Source organism: Microtus oregoni, unplaced genomic scaffold (assembly GCF_018167655.1).
Source record: "Microtus oregoni isolate MIOR12 unplaced genomic scaffold, Mior012 000007F_ref0000211, whole genome shotgun sequence".
Taxonomy (NCBI): Eukaryota; Metazoa; Chordata; class Mammalia; order Rodentia; family Cricetidae; genus Microtus; species Microtus oregoni.
In genome coordinates this window covers 19,350,001-19,372,668 of record NW_024543066.1, presented here as the reverse complement: position 1 = coordinate 19,372,668, position 22,668 = coordinate 19,350,001, and the positions used below count along the sequence as shown (strand labels likewise).

General features: G+C 44.3%; 1 protein-coding gene across 2 annotated transcripts in view; it reads right to left on the bottom strand.

Moving 5' to 3' along the window:
* Positions 1–2,190: 2,190 nt before the first annotated feature.
* Positions 2,191–22,668, bottom strand: part of Creg2 (cellular repressor of E1A stimulated genes 2) — a 37,239-nt gene continuing 16,761 nt past the window's right edge. Inside the window, exons 3-5 of one of the 2 annotated variants that reach the window (XM_041656225.1) lie at positions 9,807–9,920; positions 8,363–8,370; positions 2,191–3,840 (exon numbers count right to left, since the gene is read on the bottom strand). In XM_041656225.1, coding sequence (XP_041512159.1) covers positions 3,824–3,840; positions 8,363–8,370; positions 9,807–9,920 — 139 coding nt within the window. In that variant the 3' untranslated portion in view covers positions 2,191–3,823. Of the gene's footprint in view, positions 3,841–8,220; positions 8,371–9,806; positions 9,921–22,668 lie in introns of both variants that reach the window. The other variant, XM_041656224.1, reaches the window with a different exon arrangement.

The following is a 22,668-nucleotide window of genomic DNA, read 5'->3' as shown; positions in this document are numbered from 1 at the left end:
ACATGAAGCGTGCAGGAGGATGACCTGCCCAGGATAAGGATTATTTCCGGACTTTCTGAGCACCTGACCCGCATATCCTTCAAAGTCCCAGTGCTGCTCAAGCCTCATGGGTTCCCCTAATCAAAGGTTCCCAGCAGTCTGTATGAAAGGACATGCCCTCCACGGACCTGATGTCTTCAACGTTTGTGGGCTTTGTTTCCAAGTAACTCATGACTTTTGCCAGTAAAAGCATCTTCCTTCTCTATACATGCCTAGTGTGCCATCGCATGAACCCTCAAACATAATTCTTTTGCTCATTTTCAAGTTAATTCTTAATGCTTGTCAATGCTTCTCTGCATGGTTTTGTTGTTGTTGTTGTTGTTTTGTTTTTTTGGTTTTTTTTTTTTTTTTGAGACAGGATTTTTCTGTGTAACTTTGGTACCTGTCCTGGAACTAACTCTTATAGACCGAGCTGACCTCGAACTCGCAGAGATCTGCCTGCCTCTGCCTCTTGAGTGCTGGGGTTAAAGGCGTGCGCCACCACCACCCGGCTTCTTTTCATCTTTAATACTTTCCATAATATGGCCTACCGCCCACTCTTGGAAATAGTCTGAAGACTCCCAGAATCTCCCCTTATCGCCCCTTTATCTCCTGCACCTCTTCCCATCCTTCATCTAACTATCGCTGCTCTGCCTGTACACAGACCCATTCCGCAGGAGGAGAAACAGCGGCTTCTCTCTTGGGAATCTGCTGAGGGCATGCCCAGTCAAAGATGTGGACCTTAAAATGTGGACCTCAGGTTTAAAACGAGAGCTAGTTCTTGTGAATACAGCTCAGCAGAGAGATAAATGCAGAACTTATCCAGGGATGGAGTGTGTTATGGAGTTAGCCTGGAGTAGCATTCACTGAGGGTATGGGCTGAGCTGATGGAGTTTGAAGTTCACAGGCTGAGCTCTACTTAGAGTTTATAAACTGCAGTGTCTTGAGGGCAGGGTCACTGGCTTGCTCTCCACTGTAGACCTGTTCTGCGGTTGCTAACCTTTCGAATAGGTGTGTTGGGGGATGATGCTGAGGAGTCTCTCTGCTTGGGCAGCAGGAAATTAAGGGTTAGGTGGAGAGAAGAAGGGAGAGTCTGGATGCATGGTCAGAGGAGATCAGTTCTGAAGAGAGCCTGCCCCAAGTGTGGCCAAGGGATTGGGAGCTGAAATAGAGGCAAGGAGGAGACAACCCACCTGAGTTCATAAAGAGCCCTGGACTATAGGAATAACAGTTGTACTAAAAACAGTAAGTGCGGGGACTGAGGAGATGGCTCAGTCCGTAGACTGCCTAGCACCCAAGCACAAGCACCTGGGTTTAAATCTCCAGCTTCCGAGTACCAGGGGGTTGTGGTGGCACGCTGCCTGTAAACCCAGTACTGGGAGAACCAAGGTTGGCAGAATCCCGGCGTGCAATGGGTAACCAGCCTAGCCAAATCAAGAAGCTCCAGGTTTATTGAGACACCTTGCCTTTAAAAATAAAGTGGCGAGGGACCGAGTTAGTGGCTCAGCCAGTAAAAGTGTTTGTCATTGCAAACACAGTGACCTGAGTTCAAGTTCCAGCACCCATGTAAAAATCTGGGCCATGCTCAAGACCTTATACTCGTCACCCCATTTCTGTAGGGGGTCAAGATAGGGAGCAACACTTAGCTTATCACGGTCCAGCTGTGGTCCAGTGAGAGACCCTGCCTGTCTCGGGGGAATAAGGTGAAGAGTGAGAGAGCAAGACTCTTGATGTCCTCCTCTGATCCTGTGTATGTGTCCAGGTGTGCACACCTGCACAGGCACATGTGCATTCAGCACACACATGCACACATACACACACACACACAAACACACACACACCTAAAAATTAAAGTGGAGAGCATTTACGGAAAACATCTGACATTGGACTTCTGGTCTGTACATATATGCACATGCAAGCATGCACACCTATATGCAAATGTACACACACTAACATGTCTACATGAGTATATATAGAATATCCCACATGCACACACACGATCAGAACAACACAACTGGTAACTCCTTCAAGAATGGGAAACATAAAATGTGGCTACAGCAGCATCTCTAGTTATATATATTTATTTTATTATTTGACAATTTAGTATGTGTTTACAAAGACATATTCCCCCCCAGCTTTCCCCCTTCATCTCCCCTGAGATTTCTACCCCTTCTCCCCCAAGACCACCTCTCAATTCCATGCCCTCTTCTCTTTGTTTAGTTAAAAGAAAAGCTCCCTAAACCCACGTAGTGCTACCCGTATGTTCACGTTTGTGGGTGCAACCGGTGGCCCATGCCCCTAAAGAAGAATGGCAGTCAATTGCCCACAGCTCCTCTGTTAGGGATGGGTCCTCAAAGAGTATTTACAGTGGTACCTCTAAGTCAGCAAATGAAGTTCATGTAACTCAGAGTCTTGTGAAGTCATAGCAGCCAGGATCCATGGCAAGCCATGAGAGTTCCAGCTCACTGGGGGACTGCTTGAGCCTAGGGGTTCAAGACTGGCCTGGGCAAGACAGCAAGCTCAGTCTCAGCAGAAAAAAGGTCCTAACAAAAGTCGCCTGCTTGTTCCTTTCTGCTGGACAGTCTTCAGCGGCTGCATTGTAGTAGCCTCTGTTTTCTTAGGAATCTAATAATGTTAATTTATAACAGTTCATGTAAAAGACTATGCACAAATATCCCGACACAGTTAGGATAGCACAGGCAAGCACAGAAACTGTATTGGGAATGAAACAGTCTTTGACCAAACAGTCAGACATACCTAGTGTGAAGACAGACTGCACTCCACATGCCTTACACAAGACAGGCAAACTATAATTGTCGTAATGAAGTTTTCCCACAAGCAACCCGCTATTGCAATCAAACAAACATCAATAAGGTATTCTAGAGAATTTTACCATTAATAAATACATCACTGGTGACAGCTATGTTATTGAAGATGAAACACAAGGCTTTGGGAAACAATTTCAGGAACACATTTCAACCCTAAAACAACATAGTCCCCAAGAGTCAATATGCACCGTGTGGGCATCAACGGCAACGGAATTTCACAACGCGCCAGCTCCGTGGTCATTGGAGGCCATGACAAACATATAGGGGTCTTGATTTACTTTAGATGTCTCATTAGGAGAAAGCAAAGACCAGCCCCTCTTGGTAATTAGAAAATGGTTGCTGATAAGATGGCGAGAAAACCTATTTACAAACTCAGTTACTTACCACACTTATTCAACAAGTATATATTAGAAACTTGAAGACATTCATCTCTCGTAAATGTCCCACAGAAAATCTGGACAGCACATTCATCCAATTCTTCTTTTTCATGATGCTTGGAGTCACTCCCAGTGCTTCATGCTATAGAAGTGCTCCATTGGGCTCCACCCCAGCCCCGTCAGGTTCTTAGTAATTTCTGTTCAGCACTAAATTAAATACATTTAAGAGCTTTTAAAAGAAGGGTTACACTGCTCTCACAAACATGTATATCAGTGATTAACAGAAGACATGTCTCCTTTCTGCTAGGTGTTGATGTGTCGCTCTTTGCTATGTTCTTCATTCTGTTAGGGACTCAGGCGAGATGGCATAAAGAATTGATTTCAGCAAGTTTTCCATTAAATTCTCCCTTTGAGGCAGCTGCAGATGCTGAGATAGGTGTAGATAATTAAGATTCAGATGCGGTTTTAAGAAGTCATACAAAGAGGTCCCATGTTCATTTTACCCAGTTTCCCCAATTTAATATTGACTTAGGTCAAGCTATGGCTGCTTCCTCACCAGAAGAATCTGTCATTATCCACTTACAGTCATGTTCGCCGGTCTCATGCTGGGCTCCTTTCTAGAAAAATCACAGCATTCAAAATGTTACATGAATGGAATTAAATAAAGCGAACGCTCTGCATGGCTTTTTTAATCACTTAGCATAATTTTCTGCAGATTCCTCAAGCTTCTGCTTGTATTAATAATTAGCTCCTTTATGCTACTGAGTAGTATTCTATGGTATAGATAATTCGCCATTTGTCTTACCAGCCACCAGATTAATGGACATGTAGTTGATTTCAGGAGAGAGAAAGAGAGAGAGAGAGAGAGAGAGAGAGAGAGAGATAAATTTGAGACAAGGTCATTCTATGTAGCCCTGGCTGTCCTGAAACTTGATATGTAGACCAAACTGGCCTTGATCTCACCAAGATCTGCCTGTCTCTACCTCCCGAGTGCTGGTATTAAAGATGTGTACCGCTATACCCAGCTGATTCCAGTTTTCTGATGTTGGATAATTCATGTGGAAGTGTTTTTCTTATTTTCTTGTGTGTATGTTTGTGTGTGTGTGTGTGTGTGTTATGCAGCAGTGTGCATGAAGAGGTTAGAGGCCAACCTTGTGAAGCCAGTTCTCTCTTTTTACTGTTTTAGGTGGGTTTCAGGAATTGAATTCTGGTCAGCGGAGTTGCCTGGTAAGAGCCTCGCTGAACCATCCTCCTGGTCCTCTATTATGTAAGTCTTTGTGTGAACATATGTTTTCGTTTCTGTGGAATCAGTGTCCAGTTTCTGGTTGGTAGACAGTTGCAAACTTAGTGCTTTAGGAAACAGTCAAGTGGCTTTCCAGTCTCTGTTCTGTTTGATGTTCCCAGCACAGCATATATCACTATCTTTCTCCTTCATACCCTTCTTGACATCTGTATGTATTCTCAATGCTAGCCCTTGGCTAGATATGTAGTCTGCAGACATTAGCATATACTCTCAACACTAGGATTTTGCCAGATGTGTGGTCTGCAGACATTCTGTCACCATCATCTGTCTCTTCATCCTTTTAACAGGGTCCTTTGTATAACCAAACTTTTATACTTTAATAGGTCTAACTTATCATAATTTCCTGTGTTGAGCGCACTATTGCTATCAAGTGCGAAAACACTCTGCCGAGCCCTTGTTCCTGAAGTTTTCTAGTTCTTTCTATTGCATGGTAGTTTCACATTCGTGTGCTTACACACATGAGCTCCGCTGACGTAGTTTGTATGTAAGGTCTGAGGTTAGCGTAGGGCTCACTATGGGTGTCCACATGCCCTATCACAATTGTTAAAGGCTGTCCTCACATGTTAAACCTCTACCTTTGTAAAAAAAAAAAAATAATTCAGCCAGACAATCATGGAGCACGCCTTTAATCCCAGTACTCAGGAGGCAGAGGCAGGTGGATCTCTGTGAGTTCGAGTCCAGCCTGGTTTACAAGAGCTAGTTCCAAGACAGTCTCCAAAGCTACAGAGAAACCCTGTCTAGAAAAAACAAACAAACAAACAAAAATTTAATGCACCACACTCTATCCATTTCTAGATTCTCTGTTCTGTCCCATGGATCTATGCATCCATGATTCTATTAAAAACAAAGTGTCTTGAATAGTATTGATATACAATAGATCTTCCTCATTGGTTCAACGAATTTCTCCTACTTGTCTTCTTTTTAAAAGTATTTTAAAAACTATTTCAAAGACTACACACCTTGGAATATGTAACTATCTCTGTGTGTGTGGTGCTTGGGATTAAACAGGACTTTGTGCATGCTAGGCAAATGCTATGCCACTGAGCTATACTCCTATTTTACAACACAACTTTTATAGTAAGCTTACATATGTTTACCAAAATTTTGCTGGGGCTTTCATAGAAACGAATCCAACCCAGAGCCCAGTTAAGAAGAATTGATCTCAACTCTGCTTTGTGTCTTCTAATCCATGAACATGGTATATCTTACTTGTTTAAGTCTTTGATTACTTTTGTTAGCACTAAAAATATTTTTTCATCATATAGATTCCACACATAATTTGTTAACTTTATACCCAAAATAATTTAATTTTTTTTGGAGTGACTGTATACACTTTTAATTTTGTCTATTTCTTAATACATGGAAATTGGATTGAATTTTGTGTGCTGGTCTTGTATCCTAAGACCCTCCTGTGTCCTTTAGGCTTGTTGACTTTTTTTCCAAAAATTTTATTTATTTATTCTGTATACAATGTTCTGCCTGCACACCGGAGGAGGACATCAGATTTCGTTATAGAAGGTTGTGAGCCACTATGTGGTCGCTGGGAATTGAACTCAGGACCTCTGAAAGAGCAGCCAGTGCACTTAACCTCTGAGTCATCTTCCAACCCTGGCTTATTGACTTTTTTAAAAGTGGATTATTTGCAATTTTCTGTGTAGATAATTATGTCATTGAAAATAAGAATGTGTTTTTTTTCTTTCTTTCCACTTGGTATGCATTCAATTTTTCTTGCCTTATTGCTATTTCTGAAACTTCTAATTCAGTCCTACACATTTTAATTCAGTGTAAATTCTGTTCCAAGCCCATGAGCTTTCAGTATTGTTCTTGCTGTCTGGTCTTATTCAGATGTCATTTCTCGTAGTCTTGATTTATGGTGTTTCTAAGCGGAACCTGCTCTTCAAAGCTATGAAGCACCATCCATAAAAGGAAGCTGATCATACAGGCTAACAAGTGAATATCAGTAATTCAGCCTGGGAAGCAGTGATACTTCAGGGATTGTTATTTGAGATTGATTTATGGAGTACCTTTAACACGTGCTTGCTCTTCCAGCACCCTTCCCCATCTTATTCTAAATTGGGAGTAGCAATAATTTTAAACTTGAAATAGAAAATATCTTTAGCAAAGCTACCCTATGACTACACATTAGAAATAATGATTGTTGGGAACTCTTATGAGCTGGATTGAGTCAAATAAAAAAAAACTGTGCAGCTTACTAGGTTTCTAGTAAGGAGTACTTAAAAATATTTTGGCAACAGAAACTCTGCTCATGTCTTATTTTGTTAAACAAAATTGCTTTGCTTTAATAATGTGTATATTTTCTACATTAGTGATGAAATTTTAAGTTATATAACATACCCGATCCACTAAAGAGAGTTTCTAGCCTTTATGGAAAGGTAGAAAGCATGAATACTGTTAGATCCTTTCTGGCCTTGGTGGTGCATGCTTAGGTCCAATCAGGCCTCAGGTAAACACACAGTTTCAGTCTAGCGTCTTCTAAATGCCAGGAACTCTTGTAAATGATTTGTTGAAAAACTTCAAAGTGTGCTCCCTACCCCTGCACTCCCAACACCCCCAGCAGTGACAAGCGACCTCCAGGCAAGTTCGTCATTCTCCTTTATAATCACAATCCCAGCTGGATGACTACCTGTGTAGCTCCTCCATTTTAAAACTGGAAAATGTGGAGGTAGCACCCCATCCTTTATGTGCAGTGAATCCGGGAATCTGAGCTGGGGATACCCACTGGACCTCTCTGAGCCTCAGCCCCCCTGTCTGAAAGGAACACTAAGGACACACATCTTCCTGGGTGGTGCTTAAGTGAGGCGACTTCTGTTGAGGGTCTGGCCCAGGGTTGGGCAGTGAGTAGACCCCCAGGAGAGGTCCTTCTCTTGCACATGGCCTTTGCTTTCTCTATTGACTCTCTCCCCTGCCTTTACTATATCATGTGGAAGGAGGTGATTCTTATTTTGGATATCACATCTCATGAATGATAGAGGGGCACTTTCTACAAGAAATAATCACAGTGGGGACCTGGAAAGCACTATGCCAAGGTTACCCCATTCTCGCTAATGGTCTGCCCATCCAGAACAGGGTGTGTGCAAGGCTTCACCTTCTTCCTCCACCTACTATACTACAATGGGGGAAAAAGGCTCCCCAAGTGACCAATATGTTCTAGAAAATGCATCGGCAATTCTGTGACATCTAGTGAGTAACCTTCAGACGGAAAACTTTCCACCTTGCCCTGAACCCACAGCAACTCAATGTGGTGCACATTCAGCTCTTTGAATGCAATGAGCTTACATTCAAAGCATTGCTTTCGGATAGTAAGTAACACGATGTTCTCATGATACAAGGCAATAACGTGGTACATACGATCATTAATTTTTTTTGAAAGAAAGGAACAGCAACTACCACTTCCCTTTTGACCACCATGATTTCCAAATGGGCGTGTCTGGATTGAGTACAGCAGAAACAAACTCTTTCTATGTGAAGTGCCCGTACGAACGGTGGATCCACAAAGGACCACTCAGTGAATCTGAAGTCTAGCCCAAGGTTCCCTGTTCATCCTCTCTCATTCTGCTGCAGGATGACAGGGCGGCTAGGCACCCTTCAACAAAGGGACAACAGTCGGTGACTGTCTGGCTTCTTCACTTCAAAGGTCTTCACTTTAATGCAAAGCCCAGGACTTTTGTGTTACCATCAGGCCTTCCTGGGAGCTGCTTTGAAGTACTCCTCCCTTGGGATGTCGGCTACACCCCCATACCACTTCTGAAGCCAGATGTGTTCTACCCACATCTTCATGAAGAACCATTCATACTGGCGGGGCCACTTTCTCATACCTGGATGCCTGCAGAAGCAGAGGGAGAAGAACGTAGTGAAACAGTGCATCTCAGCCAGTCCTAGGGATCTCCCACCTCTAGGCCTGATTTGGGCTCAACACTCCCCAAAATGTAGACACTGATGGGTTGGGGAGCAGGGGCTGGGGGAGCCTTAGCAAGGCAGGAAATTATGGTCTCTGTACAGAGGAGCTAAGAGCTCTATTCTGGAGCCAGGCTCTGAGGTGTGAATCCCAGTTCCATAGCAGATGAGTTCAGATGCTGATGCTGCTTCTATGGCTGTCTCCTCACCTGTCGTGTGGGTGAAGGTGTTGATGCTCATCACAGGGCTGTATGGGGAGTGAGAAGGGAGTGCACAGCTCTCTAGCCAGTGCTCAGTGATGGCTGATGATTGCCAGTGGGAAGCATCAAGAAAGACCCTGTGTGTTTCTGTATGAAAAGTAACAGAATGGCAAGCCTGTGAATGCATCTCCTCCTGGAGAGATTTCCAATTCTGCAGGAAGCTGAGAGCCAGGCAGCATGGACAGGGAGCTCTGTCTTCCCGTTGCTATACTGACACCTGCCTCCCAAATGCATGAGAATATCTTTGGAGGTAGGGGCTATAGTTGGTCCTTTTTTTTTCTTTGCAATTTTATAAAAATAAAAATTTTCTTCACATCTCAAGATGTTGTAAACATAAGTCAAGGACCAACAGCAAGCTAGAAGGACACTTGTAATAAAACGAACGCCACCATGGTCTTGATAGAGAGGTCCGAGCATGTCTGTGGCACTGTGTGGGGTTAGGAAGGCTCAGTTGCTTTCATGGCAAGGCACACGTGGTGGCTGGTTTTATCGCCAGTTTGAAAAGAGCCAGGGCCATCTGGGAAGAGGAAACTTCCACGGAGAAAAATGCCTCCCTCAGATTGGCCTATGGGCAATTTCTTAATTAATGATTGATGCAGAAAGACCCAGCCCACCGTGGGTGGTGCCATCCCTATGCAGGTTGGTATTGGGGAGTATAAAAGCCAACGGAGCAAGCCACGAGGAGCGGGCCAGTAACACCATTCCTTCACCATCTCTGACATCCACTTATTCTTGTCTATATTGGGACAAACAGGTTTTTTTTTCTGTATTTTTTTTGATGATAAAGTCTCACTATGTAGCTTAGGCTAGCCTTGGATTCACTCACTATGCAGTCCGGACTGGCTTAAAATTCTGAATCTTTCTGCCTTCCGAATGCCAGACATGTACCACCGTACTTGGATTCAGGGAGACCAATTTTAAAGCACCTCCATGGCCGGGCGGTGGTGGTGCATGCCTTTAATCCCAGCACTCGGGAGGCAGAGGCAGGTGGATCTCTGGGAGTTCGAGGCCAGCCTGGTCTACAAGAGCTAGTTCCGGGACAGGCACCAAAGCTACAGAAAAACCCTGTCTCGAAAAACCAAAATAAAATAAAGCACCTCCATACCTTGAAAACATGGCTTGCTTGGCAAACTCTAACTCTCCTGGCAGTACTGTGATCATCCGGCCAGTAAGTGTTAACCGGGCACATCGAGGGTCTTCTGGGTCGACGATGTTTTTTCTGCAGAGGAAGAACATTGTTCATATTTTCAGACAATGGTGACACCAGAGCCTTAAATACCAAGGATTTTATCAAACATTTAAAATTGTCACATTGCTGATTGTACCACTGCAGATTTTTATATTGTCTGTAACCCCTGTAACATATTTTTTCATAGGCAAAGTGCACTTTGTGCATATGTTAGACGCAACCAGGGTTGTTGTAGACAGTTGAAGTACTCCAGTCTTGGGTCCACATACCATGGGAATGGCAGTTTGTCATTGTTACTGTGGTAGCTTGGTCTTTGTGCTAAGGACTTGGTTACCAGCTTTGCAATACTGAGAAAAGATGGTGACATTGAGATGGGGAGGGGAGGGTAGCTGACATTGTGTCGTGATGGTGATATTGAGATGGGGAGGGGAGGGGATCTGACGTTGCCTGGTGATGGTGACATCAGGATGGGGAGGTGAGGGGATCTGATGTTGTGTGGTGATGGTGACATGGAAATGGGGGGGATCTGATGTTGCATGCTGATGTCCCCATTCACTTGTTATCCGACAGCTCAAAATGTGTCTCAGACAACCCACAATAAGAAATTTCCTGACTGTATCTAAGGCTGGGGCTCAGCTCCATCCTCACCGCTTGAGATAACCTACTTGAACTGCTGTCTGTCCATCTGCCCACCTATTCTGACCGTGTTTGGAGACTTTCCTCCATTTTTCTGTCTCTGCAGTTGGCTCAATCGACATCATGTCCCCCTGGGCCAGCTCACCTGGGAGGCCTGCAGTTTTGTGTCTCCAGCAACACTTTGGTGGGTGCCTTTTAAAAAAAATATTAATTATGTATACAGTGCTCTCCCTGTATGTATCCCTGCAGGCCAGGAGATGGTGCCAGATCTTATTCCAGATGGTTAAGCCACCAAGTGGTTGCTGGGAATTGAACTCAGGACCTCTGGAAGAACAATCAGTGCTTCTAACCTCTGAACCATCAGCCCCCTTGATGGCTGTCTTTTATACTTTTATTTATGTGTGCAAGTGTTTTGCCTGCATGATATCTATGCACCAGGTACATACCTGGTGCCCAAGGAAACCAGAGGAGTGCACTGGATCGCTTAGAACTGGAGCTGCAGATGTTTACGAGCCACTGTGTGGGTGCTGGGAACCAAACCTGCGTCCCCTGGAGGAACAGTCAGTGCTCTTAACCATTGAGCCATCTCTCTGGCTCTCTTTAACAGGTTTCTCAATATCTTACCGACTGACTGCAGTGATCCTCTATCTTCCTGGGAGGCTGCTTTAACCCTTTGCTGGCCATTCCGTAACCCACATATATTTCCTCATGCATATAGATAAATGTACTCATCGTTTGACATAGAAAGCAGAACCTGAGGCTTTCTAAATGAGCCTGGAATAAATGAACCTGTGCTTGCCAATCGCCAGTTATCAAGGGAAATTGGGATTGCTTGGGAAATTGCAGTCCAGGAAGGGAAGGTAACTTGTTGTTTGTTTATTGTTATTGAATAACTTCTGACATTGTGAAAAGATGCAGGTATGTCCATCCATGTTCTGGTAGAGCATCTTCATAGCGCATTGTTCCCATCGTGACACCTTGTCTCCCAAATGAGCCATAAGACCCTAAGGTAGCATTTCAGCTTTCTATTGGTTGTCAGAGATGGCCATAAAGAAATTCTCAGCTTGTGGTAAAATATAAAATAATAAAAATGGCTTAATTTAAGATGTAAGTGTTAGTTAATAAGAAGCTTGAGCTAATAGGCCAAAGAGTATAAAATTAATCTTAAGCCTCAGAGTGGTTATTTCATAAGTGGCTTTGGAAACAGGTAGGTAGAAAAGAAAACAGTCCAGGGGGACCAGTGGGACAGAGAATACTTCTAGGTACATCTATATGCTTCACCTTCTGGAGTTTTTATCAGGTACCAAAATTATGTTGTCAGCTGGGGACCGAGTTTTCAGACATGAGTCCATGGGGAGTATTTTATATCTAAACCATGCCTTCTGCCTGGGCCCCAAAGACTCACAGTCATCTTCTGATAGCAATATACATTTAGTCCATCTCCAGGATTCCCCCAAGTCTGAACGGTTCTAGCAGGGCTTAAAAGTTCAAACCCAAAGTTTCTTCTAAGACTCCAGACAAACAGAGCGGCAAGCCTCTATACATTCAAATGGCCAGTTACATACTTACAATGCACAATGGCACAAAGTAAACATTCCTGCTTCAAACAGGAAGAGTCGGGGAACAGAAAGGAGGGGGTGTAAGGAAGGCAAGACCAAAACCCAGCAAGGTAAACACTAAATCCTGCAGATCCACCTCCAGCTCCTGGGCGTGTGGTGGTGTGACTTCAGCTCCACTCTCCTGGTTTACCCTTCACAGCCCTCTAGGCTGCTCTCTTATGCTGGCTCCGTTTGCTGCCTGTCGTTTTCCACAACAGCTCTTTCACCCTCAGGGTTCCAACATCCACAGTGTCTTTTGCACTTAGGGTCATCCTCAGGGCTTTATTCATGGGTCTTTCTGGGGTTGCCAGAAGAGATTCCAGCCCCACCGCATATTTTCTGGCCTTTTACACTTTCCTTGGAAACCTGGGTGTAAGCTTCCATGACTCCATCTTTTTTGCATTTTGCATGCATGAAAAAATCAGGATGCCCACAGACAATGCCAAGTTCTACTATTAGATTAGCAGTAGATAGTTCTTGAACCCCATCTTGGTGGTCTCTGAGTGCCTATGTAGCTGCAGAGCGAAAGGAATTCTGGGAAAACAGCTTCCTGTGAGTCCCTCTGTGAGCAGAAAGCCCCAGAGCCCTCTTCACCAAGCCAAGTCTTCTGAACAAGTTCATTCTTTCACATCTTTAGACCCAAAATGGATGGAATTCGCCCAATTCTCCAGATGCCCTCAGAACATCTTTTGCTGTTGTTCTGGTGTAGAGTAAGAAGTTTCTTTTTTTTTCTTGGCATTAATCTGTTTTGTAATGCTGTCTCCCTTACACCCAAACTTGGAAAACACTTGTTTACTTGTCTAAATGGAAAAATTTTCAAATATTTATGGTCTTTCTTTTTACTCTCAAATCTCATTATAAATCATTATAAAAAAAAAAATCCAGAGAAACCCACTACACAGCCGAATGCTGAAAACCTCCCCCAAAGTGTCAGGGAATAGACACAATGGAGGCCAGAACTTTGTCACAAGGTAACACAGTCTCCCGTCAATTCTCAGTAGAGTACTTGCTCCTGCCTAGAGTCAAAAGTACACAGTTTTGCCGCTGCATCCTAGTCAGCCAGAATCACCCACTCGATTCTGCCCACGGTGTTCTCTGGCTTCTCTGTACCACGCTTCCAGACTTCTAGATTCATCTAGCAAACCAGCTCCAAGAGCTCCTAAATCACTGGTCAGGCGCTACCACAGGTTTTCACCGAGCAAAACCAATTTAAAGGAGGGTGGATTTGCTTTGTCTCCGGCTTCAGAGGTTATAACCCACTGTTCCTACTTCCATCGCTGTGGATCCAAAGGGAAGCTGGAGATCATGGCAGGGAGCTTCTGATGGAGCAAGCAAGCTCACCATAAGACGGACAAGAGGCAGAGAGGCCACAGGAGGAGAAGGCAGGGACAAGGTCCATCTTTCCAGGCCTTGACCCCAGTGACCAACTTGCTCCAGCCAGGCATACCTCCTGAACTTTCCATCTCATTCTGAAGCAGCGAAACTTTCTGGGGACTAGCCTTTAACCATGTGGAGGATACTTCCCACCCAGACTATAATATATATGCAAAGCATAGGCTTGCCCTTTAAACACAGAGAGTGCTGGAGATTGATGTATCCACAGACTTGTACCCCAGTCTAACTGTAAATCATGTATGTAGCATGTGTGAGTCAGACTGGGTGATGAATGTGAGTGTCGCATGGGATGGCAAAATTCCAACAGTTGGTATCACTATAAAAAAAGGCTAGCAAAGCTAGAGGCCTTTCTCTGCCAGATAGTGAGCTCTGCAGAAGTCATTTATTAAAGTAGCCCGTGGGCTTTGGTATGAGAACAAAGGATAGACAAGAAGGCCTAGAAACAGACCTTTTAGTTAGAAAACCAGATATTTGACAAAGACTGAAACAGAAACTAACAGGTAATGTTTTATTTTTTAATAATTAGTGCCAAAAAATTGGCTAGATAGAAAAACAAAAACCTTTAAAAATAGATCGTAATGAGACAGGCATAGTGGCCCATGCCTTTAATCCCAGCACTCAGGAGTCGGAGGCAGGTGGAACTCTACGGGTTTTAGGTCAGTCTGGTCTACAGAGTGAGCTGAGCGCAGCTCGTGTTAAGTGGTGAGATCCTCCTCTCAGCAAATCCTCATGTCCCTCTGCACACAATTCAGTTCTAAACAGAATTGGGAAGCAGATCTTTACTGCATTTGAGATGAAATATGGGAACTATATTATGCTTGTAGCTTTAAATTGGAAAGGATTTCTTAAATAAGACAGGATGAATAGATCATATAGATCGAGTAGATTTCTTAAAATATAAATTTTGGGTCTGAGGGAATGGCTTAGTGGGTAGGAGACTTTGTTGTGCAAGTGAGAGGACCTGAATTCAGATCCCAGCATCCATGTAAAAGCTGGGCATGGTCCTGCATGCCTGTAGGTCCAGCACTGGATGGCAGACACAGGTGCATCCGAGGAGATGCCTGACCGACCAGTCAACCTAACTAAAACGGTGTGCTTCAGGGTCAGCAAGAGAGCCTACCTTACAAGAGAAGGTGGAGAGCAACAGACTCTACTGAATAGAGGAAGACAATCCTTTTTCTTCCCGGGCCTCTGAATAAACATGCAGGACCTGTTCAAGGGTCAGACCTCCTGAAGATGAACCTTTCTCAGATTATGCAGGGTTTGAACAGCCCAAGCCAGCTAAATTCCTCCTCTCCTGACAGCACTGTCGCTGTTCTTGGTGTATTTCTACATCAAATGGACATTGTGAGGATTAATGAACCTCTAATGTATAAAATATATCCATGATAAATAATTATACCTGACTTTAAAACTAAACAATGGACTAACTAGGTTTAAAATGGAGCTCAGATTTTGCTGTGGCATCGGCAGACTTCGGCATCTCTTCTGTCCTTCTCCTGATGATAAAACCCAGGACGCCTTGTTTGGTCATATTAAAGATAGTAAAGATATAAGGCATATTTTCCCATATGCTTCTGCATGACAACTTCTGAGTCCTTTGAGTGTTCTGACTGAGGACTTTGGCCACACACAACATTTGGTCTCTTGGGAAGTTGAAGTCTAAGGAGCTGAAATCAGACACAGCTACTATGGTGTGCACAGGACCAGGTTATGCCCCAAACCCGGATTACCCGGGTCCAGAGGTTTAGCTGGCAACACTTTGCATACATTTCTATGCATCATTGCTTGGGAAATTGAATTTGCCCCATGCAAATGCCCCATGCTTGGCAGCTAGCTTATGTCTGATTTCTTGTGGCCTTCATGGCACACACCTTGTGCCTTTGCTTATCTCATCCTGTGTCTTTTCGGTGAAGTCACCCGTGAGCTTTTGAGTTCTGTGAGTCCTTGTAATAAGTCATTGAGTCTGGGGGAGCCTTGGGGATCCTGACACACCTGACCAAGCAGACAACTCATCGTAACACTGATGACAGATGTCATAAAGCAGCTGTCTGGAGGCATGACTCAGCACCACCACTTCCCGTTCATTAGGTTATGGGAAAGTCTTAAGAAAGATGTCTCTGCCAAGTCGTGTACATGTTTAGCATAGACTTAAGGAACTTGTCTTTACCTGTCTGGAAGCTTTTCTTTATCATACACCCTGCTGAGTCCTGACAAGAGAGGGTAATAGTTGGCCATGCCCACGTATTCAGACAAATTGCTGCACGGAAGAACACCGTGTTCTGTCCAAAATGATCTGTGGTGTTTTCAACATTGCAAAAGTCTAGTTGCTGAGTCGTGGGTTTTTCTTGTGGGCTGAGACAAAGGAATCACTGAATGCAATCACAAGAAAAGTAGAATCTACTCGGCTCTAAAACAAACAAACCCTGAGTCACACAGGAGAAAATAAATACAATCAGCAAAGAAGTAACAATGTTGTATGCATTACAAAATACAAACAGGAAAGAAGAAACGACTTTTGGTGAGTTACACGTAATTAGAATTTGTCCCTGTGAGAATTGTCATCAGCTTTATTTGTTCATGATTAAAGCCAATTCCTTCAACAAAATCTCTCTTGGATGAAGCAATGGAATTAATAACAAATCATTGTATTTAAACGGGGAAACTTCTTTTCTTCTCTAATGGCGTTGGTTATACAGAGTAGAAAAGAAATTATGTATTTTATGTAAGTATAGAAATTTCCATTCATACAATAGGAAGCCCAGCTTATCTTGGTATCAATCCCTTCCCCCAAGATAGGCTGGCTAGTGAGCCCTCAGAGGAACTCACATTCTCGCCTCTGGAGCGCGTGGATATACTACCTTAGATGACAACAGAGAATTGAGGTCGGTAATCACCTGTCTTTGAATAGGGAGGTTTTCCTGGGCTGTGGCTAGGTCCAAGATAATCATAAAGGCTCTGTTGTTCTTTCTTTTTAGTATTGAATTACAGACATAGAGTCTCACTGCCTAACCTAGGCAGGTCTTGAACTTTCAATCCTCCTACCACAGCTTCCTGAGTACTTGGATTAAAAGAAGAAGCCACCACACCTGGTTACAATTTCAAAGTAGGAGAAGGAGGCAAAAGGAAGTGTTGAAGGGCTAAGATGTGAGAAAGGCTCAGTTGGCATTCCTGCCTTCTAGATTGGCAGAGGGCACAAGCCATAGAAAATAGAAAAGCTAAGAGAGTGGCTGTTCCCCTAGAGCCTTCAGAGAGGAACAGAGCCGTGAAAACACCTAGACTTTAGTCCAAAGAGACCCGCTGCTGGTTTCTGACAAAACCATGATGTAAGAAATCTTGGGTGCTCAATGTAATGTTCATGAAAATCCCAGCAAAATTCTTCACAGACCTTGAAAGAACGGTACTCAACTTCATATGGAAAAGCAAAAAACCCAGGATAGCCTAAACAATCCTATACAATAAAAGAACTTCTGGAGGCATCACAATACCTGACTTCAAACTCTTACTACAGAGCTACAGTACTGAAAACAGCCTGGTATTGGCATAAGAACAGACAGGAGAACCAATGGAACCAAACCGAAGACTCAGATATTAATCCACACACCTTCAAACTCCTGATTTTTGAGAAAGAAGCAAAAAATACCAAATGGGAGAAAGAAAGCATATTTAACAAATGGTGCTGGCATAACTGGATATCAACATGTAGAAGGATGAAAATAGATCTATATCTATTACCATGCACAAAACTCAAGTCCAAATGGATCAAAGACCTCAACATAAAGCCAGCCACACTGAACCTCATAGAAGAGAAAGTGGGAAGTACACTTGAATGCATTGGCACAGGAGACCACTTCCTAAATATAACCCTAGTAGCACAGACGCTGAGAGAAACAGACCATGCTGTGGGTAAGGAATTGGCAGACTCCATGCGTGGGAGCACCTTGCAGGGGGGGCGGGGGCTACTCTTCCAAGCATGGTTCTACGTTAGTAGAACGGAGGAAAGTTGCTCAGAGGGAGGGGTCTGGGTGTGTTGTATTTGCTAACATGTCTGGGATGTAGTCCTGGGTGTAAGCCTGAGAACATGTGTGTAGAAGGGGATGCATAATGGATAAACATGATACCGAATATGAGAGTTAGAAGGCGCTATGAGCTCTCTGTGGTTTGCTTTTGTCTTGGGTATAACCTAGAAACAGGCATACTTTGTCTTTGCTGGCCTGGCCTGGCAGACATGTGCAGAAAGTGCTTATGTTGTTCCTAAGACTGCCTTTACCCAGGCTGGCTGCTTTTAGATAACGTATAATATCCTTATTAAACTATGCTGTCCTTGAGACCCTAGCAAAGTGCATACCAACTGCAAGCTGGGGATCACACCCACTCCCTCTGCTCCATTCTTTTAGGGGAAAAGTTAAAGAATGTGCTTGCTTTATTTTAGTGTAGCTTAATTTTGTGGCATGCCCACACAATGCTTCATCCTGTCCTTGTTAGCATCAGGTCCAGAAGAAACTCCATCTCCTCAAGTTCTAGTGGCTAGACAAAAGTCAGCATTCATCAGGAACTTGTGAAGCTGGTTGCCCTCTACCAAAGGAACCATTTCTCTCATCACTTCCAGAAGGGACAAATGGCTCTGTATGATGCCTACTAGCTTACCAAAGTACATGCTGGTCTCCAGACAGTGTCACAACAGAGGCAGAGACATTTTCTTCAGTGATGTAGCCACCAGTATGTTGCCCATGCTCCTGTAAATAACCATTCCCGGGCGCTCTTGGAAGTGGAAGGGGATCTAGCTGGGAAGGGGACGGTGGTTAACACAAGTGATAGGGGACACGAGAGGGTGATGCAGAAGAGGTGAATATGATAAAAATACATTATGGACATGCATACATGTAATAATAAAATCCCTTCTCATGCATAATTAATATATTAATAAAAACTTCTTAAAATGAGATTTTTCTCTTTAAGAAGGTTGATTTACAAAATACTTGAGCTCCAGGAAGCTGACTAATGCTGCGCCCCCGTGTTTGCGCTCTGTGCGCTATTACCCAGTTACCGAGCTTCAGGCAAGGGGCTGGAGGTTAAAATACACAGACACACACAGACAAAGGGACAGCGACATGGGTCATTCTTGAATTTCCCAAGAATGCCTCTTTATTGTGTTCAGGGGGCAGATTATATAGAGATAGCCACACGCCAGCCAAACCCACCAGAAACCACTCTCCTGCCATCAGGAATTCCTGAAGGTCTCGTGCTCAGAGCAGCTGTAGGCACTCAGATCGGGGGATTACAAGAAATTTAGGATCTGGGGTCTCACTGCTCCCAACAGGCTAACATGGAAGCCTGTAACAGTTCCCCTAATTGTCCTGGGGAACGGAATGGAAGGCTGGCTTTTTGAGATGGGTCCTTCCCTGTAGGTGGTCATCTCTCAACAACCTGAGAAGGAGTCACTCCTAAGTCACTTGTATAGCTCGCAGACCCCTCCCAGTCTCTGGCTTTTCCACCTCTGAACATTTGTCCATATCTTCAGGCTCTTGTTGTGCTTTCCAGAGCTCAGTTCGCAGTTCCTATCTGTGAATTCCTTGTGTCTCTTAGAGAGAAATTGGAGTGGTTCGGAAACTTGGCACACGGAGTCAAAGGAAATGGTGCTTCCTTAGATTTCCTTATTTGTCTGGGACTAGAAACATCTCTCCTTCTCAGATCTTGAGATGCAATAGACACTGGTCAGCCACACACAACAGGGCCAGACAGGAAAACTTGGAAGGAGAGCCACTCCTGGGTAGAATGGTGCAACCATTCCATTGTGAGCGGCAAGTCACTATCTGAATGAAGGTCTCCATTCTCCATGCTTCCCTTCACAACTGCTCTCATTCCAGTATGATGGGAATATGGCGAGATTTACCTTCACCAACTATATATTATATGTATTAGAACCATATGTACATCAGCATACGTACATACACACATATGTGTGCATGCACATATATTATGCATCTATATCTATGCCATGTGTGAAAGAAAATTTTCCCTAAAAACAGGGCCTGAAAGCAGGCGCATGGCTCTAGGAAGTCAGGCTCGTGGAATTCCCGATGAACAGCTAACCCCCACCACTTACCCAGAAGTCTAGAAGTTGCAAAAACCTCACAGCTTAATTTAGTGCCCACCCCACAGTTTTGAAGCCATGCCCTCCCCCACTCTCTGCCCGCATTTACGAAAACTGCTCTCAGGCACTGGGCATCATGTTCCCCTGCGCTGGGGGCCCTGAGGCTCCCCTCTCAGACAGCAAACATCGGCCCTTGCCATTGGGGTTGACCTGAGTTTTTATTCCTTCATTTCCCTCTGCCAGTTTCTCTCTCACAACGTGTGTGGAAGAGATAAGTGTGCTTGTGTGTGCCTTTAGGCTTGTGCATGTGTGTGTACGTGTATGTGTATGTGGAGACCCAGGGGTTGGTGTCAGCAGTCTCCTTGATCCATCTCCAATCAACCAAACTCAGAGCTCACCGATATGGCTAGTCTCACTAGCCAGCAGAGAGATTGCCTGTTTCCTCCTTCTGAAGCTGGAAATACAGGTAAGCTGCTATGACTACCGGCTATGAGTTCTGGGAATCCAGTTTACATGGCACGCACTCTCACGGCTGGGCCCTTTCCTTAGTCCAATATTCCCACTCCTGTATTTTAAAACATCTAGACTATAAGTAAGCACAATCGTGACACCCCCAAAATACCAGCTGGAGGCACTGCATACATTAGCATGAATTATCACGTGTCTGTCCTCATTGGCGAGCACATTTAAATTAGCACAGCCATCTTCCATGGGTTCAATTAACAGCTCCTCCAGAGAGGTCCATATCCCAGCCCCCAGAATTGCATGCTGCGTCTGATTCCACAGATGTGAGTGGGTTCCACATCTGGAGAGGGAATGATGACCCTGTATGAGCCCACAGGTAAAGTGTAATCAGATAGATCTTTATAGCAGGGGTCAGAGTTTAAAGTGGGTAGGAGGATCAGGAACCACAGAAGCAAGGGCTGCAGTGGTGAAAGCATGGGGCTCCCAGCAGAGGACTGTGCGTGTTCTCTGCTCTGAGCAAAGCAGGGAAGTGAATTCTCCCTTGGAACCACCAGAGGGAATCCCAAGGCCTCCTTGGTTTTAGCCTTGTAAGACTCACTGTAGACTTAGGTGATCTCGAGTAGAATAGATCTGCTATTTAAAGCCCCAACCAAACTAACAACATTTAACTCACAACAGAAAATGAATCCACCATTCCTCGATGCCCATTCTTCCAAATCCCATACATTCAACCAATAATCACCAGATTCCACTTTCTGCTAAAGGCTCTGAGCGAGTTGTGGTGACCCAGGAGAGACGGAAGGACACAGCTCCAGAAGCAGGACACAGTCCCAGGCCTCCTGAAGCTCGCAGCCCAGCAGGAAAGTCTGGCGAGCTTGCTACACAATTAATGGTGGTTTGCTTTCTATATCCTGCTTGTGTTCTGGGGGCCAAGGACAGTTGAATCCTGGGAAATTAATTCCAATGAGATAAGGTGGGGTTAGGAAAGGGCAGTAAAAAGGAAGTGTCCCCTGCAACGACAGAGACGGCCACCTGTTCTACCATCTGCGGACACCAAGAGAAGTTGCTTTTGTGAAGGAGGAAGTTACTGAATGTGCCTTGTCCTTGGGCTTCTTGACTTCAGAGTGGTGAGAAATAAATACCTGTTGTTTACAAACGAATTCAGTTCACTGTAAATCCTGTTGTTTACAAACTAATTCAGTTCATGGTAAATGCCTGTTGTTTACAAACTAATTCAGTTCACGGTAAATGCCTGTTGATGAGCCGTGGTCTATGGTGGATATCTGCTGTGTGGGGTAAGTTGCTCTGGGTCTAGTCCTGTTACAGCAACTGAAGGGGTCCCATTGTCACTGAGACCAAGAAAAGGCAAAAGGGAGAGTGATGTTAGACTACACATGTGGACCGCCTAGGTCTTAAAGGGCATGGTAAAACAATTTATATTTGAGGCCAGCCTGGGCTCCAGGACAGGCTCCAAAGCAACACAGAGAAACCCTGTCTTGAAAAAAAAAAAAAAAACCAAAAAAACAAAGAGTTTCCTATTTTAAAAGGTTCATTTTTCTTATTTTAAATTATGTTTACACATGTATTTTCGTGTGTGGTTGTGTACAAGTGAGGGCAGGTGCTCCTGGAGGCCAGAGGCATCTGATCCCTCAGTCGCCTGACGTGGGTGCTGGGAACTGAACTCAGGTCCTCTAGAAGAGCAATTCCAGTATGTACTCTTGACTGCTGGGCCATCTCTCCTGCCCAAGAGTTTTAACTTTTATCCTGAACATGAGAGAACAATGAGCAATCTTAAGCAGCTAAGAGCACCACATGGGGGCCTTCTCAGAATACCGGAAAGGGTGGGGACCACAGCAGAAGCACGCTCTGGGGATCTAAGAGGAGACTGATTCCAAGGTATCCTTGAAGTATCCAGGAAGCAGATGGATTTGGGGTCTAGAGATCAGATGAGAGGTCTTGACCGAGAATAAAAATTTAGAAGTCACCGGCACAGGTAGAAAGTTGTTTGGGGTGGTAGGATATAAAGAAGAGAGATGGAGGATGAGAGGGTACCAACCATCTCCATGCTGATGTTGGGAGAGTCTGTTGGCATGATCTCTGTGGGTGTATTTACAACAAGCCTTGTGAATTACCTCGACTTCACTGCCAGTCATGGGCTGGAGATAATATACAAACAGCATAAATCAGCCTACAAAACAGTGTAGCAACTGAGTCTGTTCTTTTTGAAACTCAGGTGGTCCCCTCCTGCTGTTTCAAGGATGCCGCTTAAGATTGTGAGGGTTAGCTGTTTACTTGAGGAAATCTAGAACTCTTTAGAAGATGAGCGTGGCTGTGAGGGATTTTTTAAAAAATTATTATCATTATTTTTATTTTATGTGCCTTGGTGTTTTGCCTGCGTGTATGTCATGTAAGGGTGTCAGATCTTGGAGTCACAGACAGATGTGCACTGCCACGTGGGTGCTGGGAACTGAACCCGAGTCCTGGGGAAGAGCAGTCAGTACTCTCAACCTCTGAGCCATCTCTGCAGCCCTTTGAGGAATTCTCTTAATTGGGTTAACTGAGATGAGACTGTCCATCCTGCATGTGGACG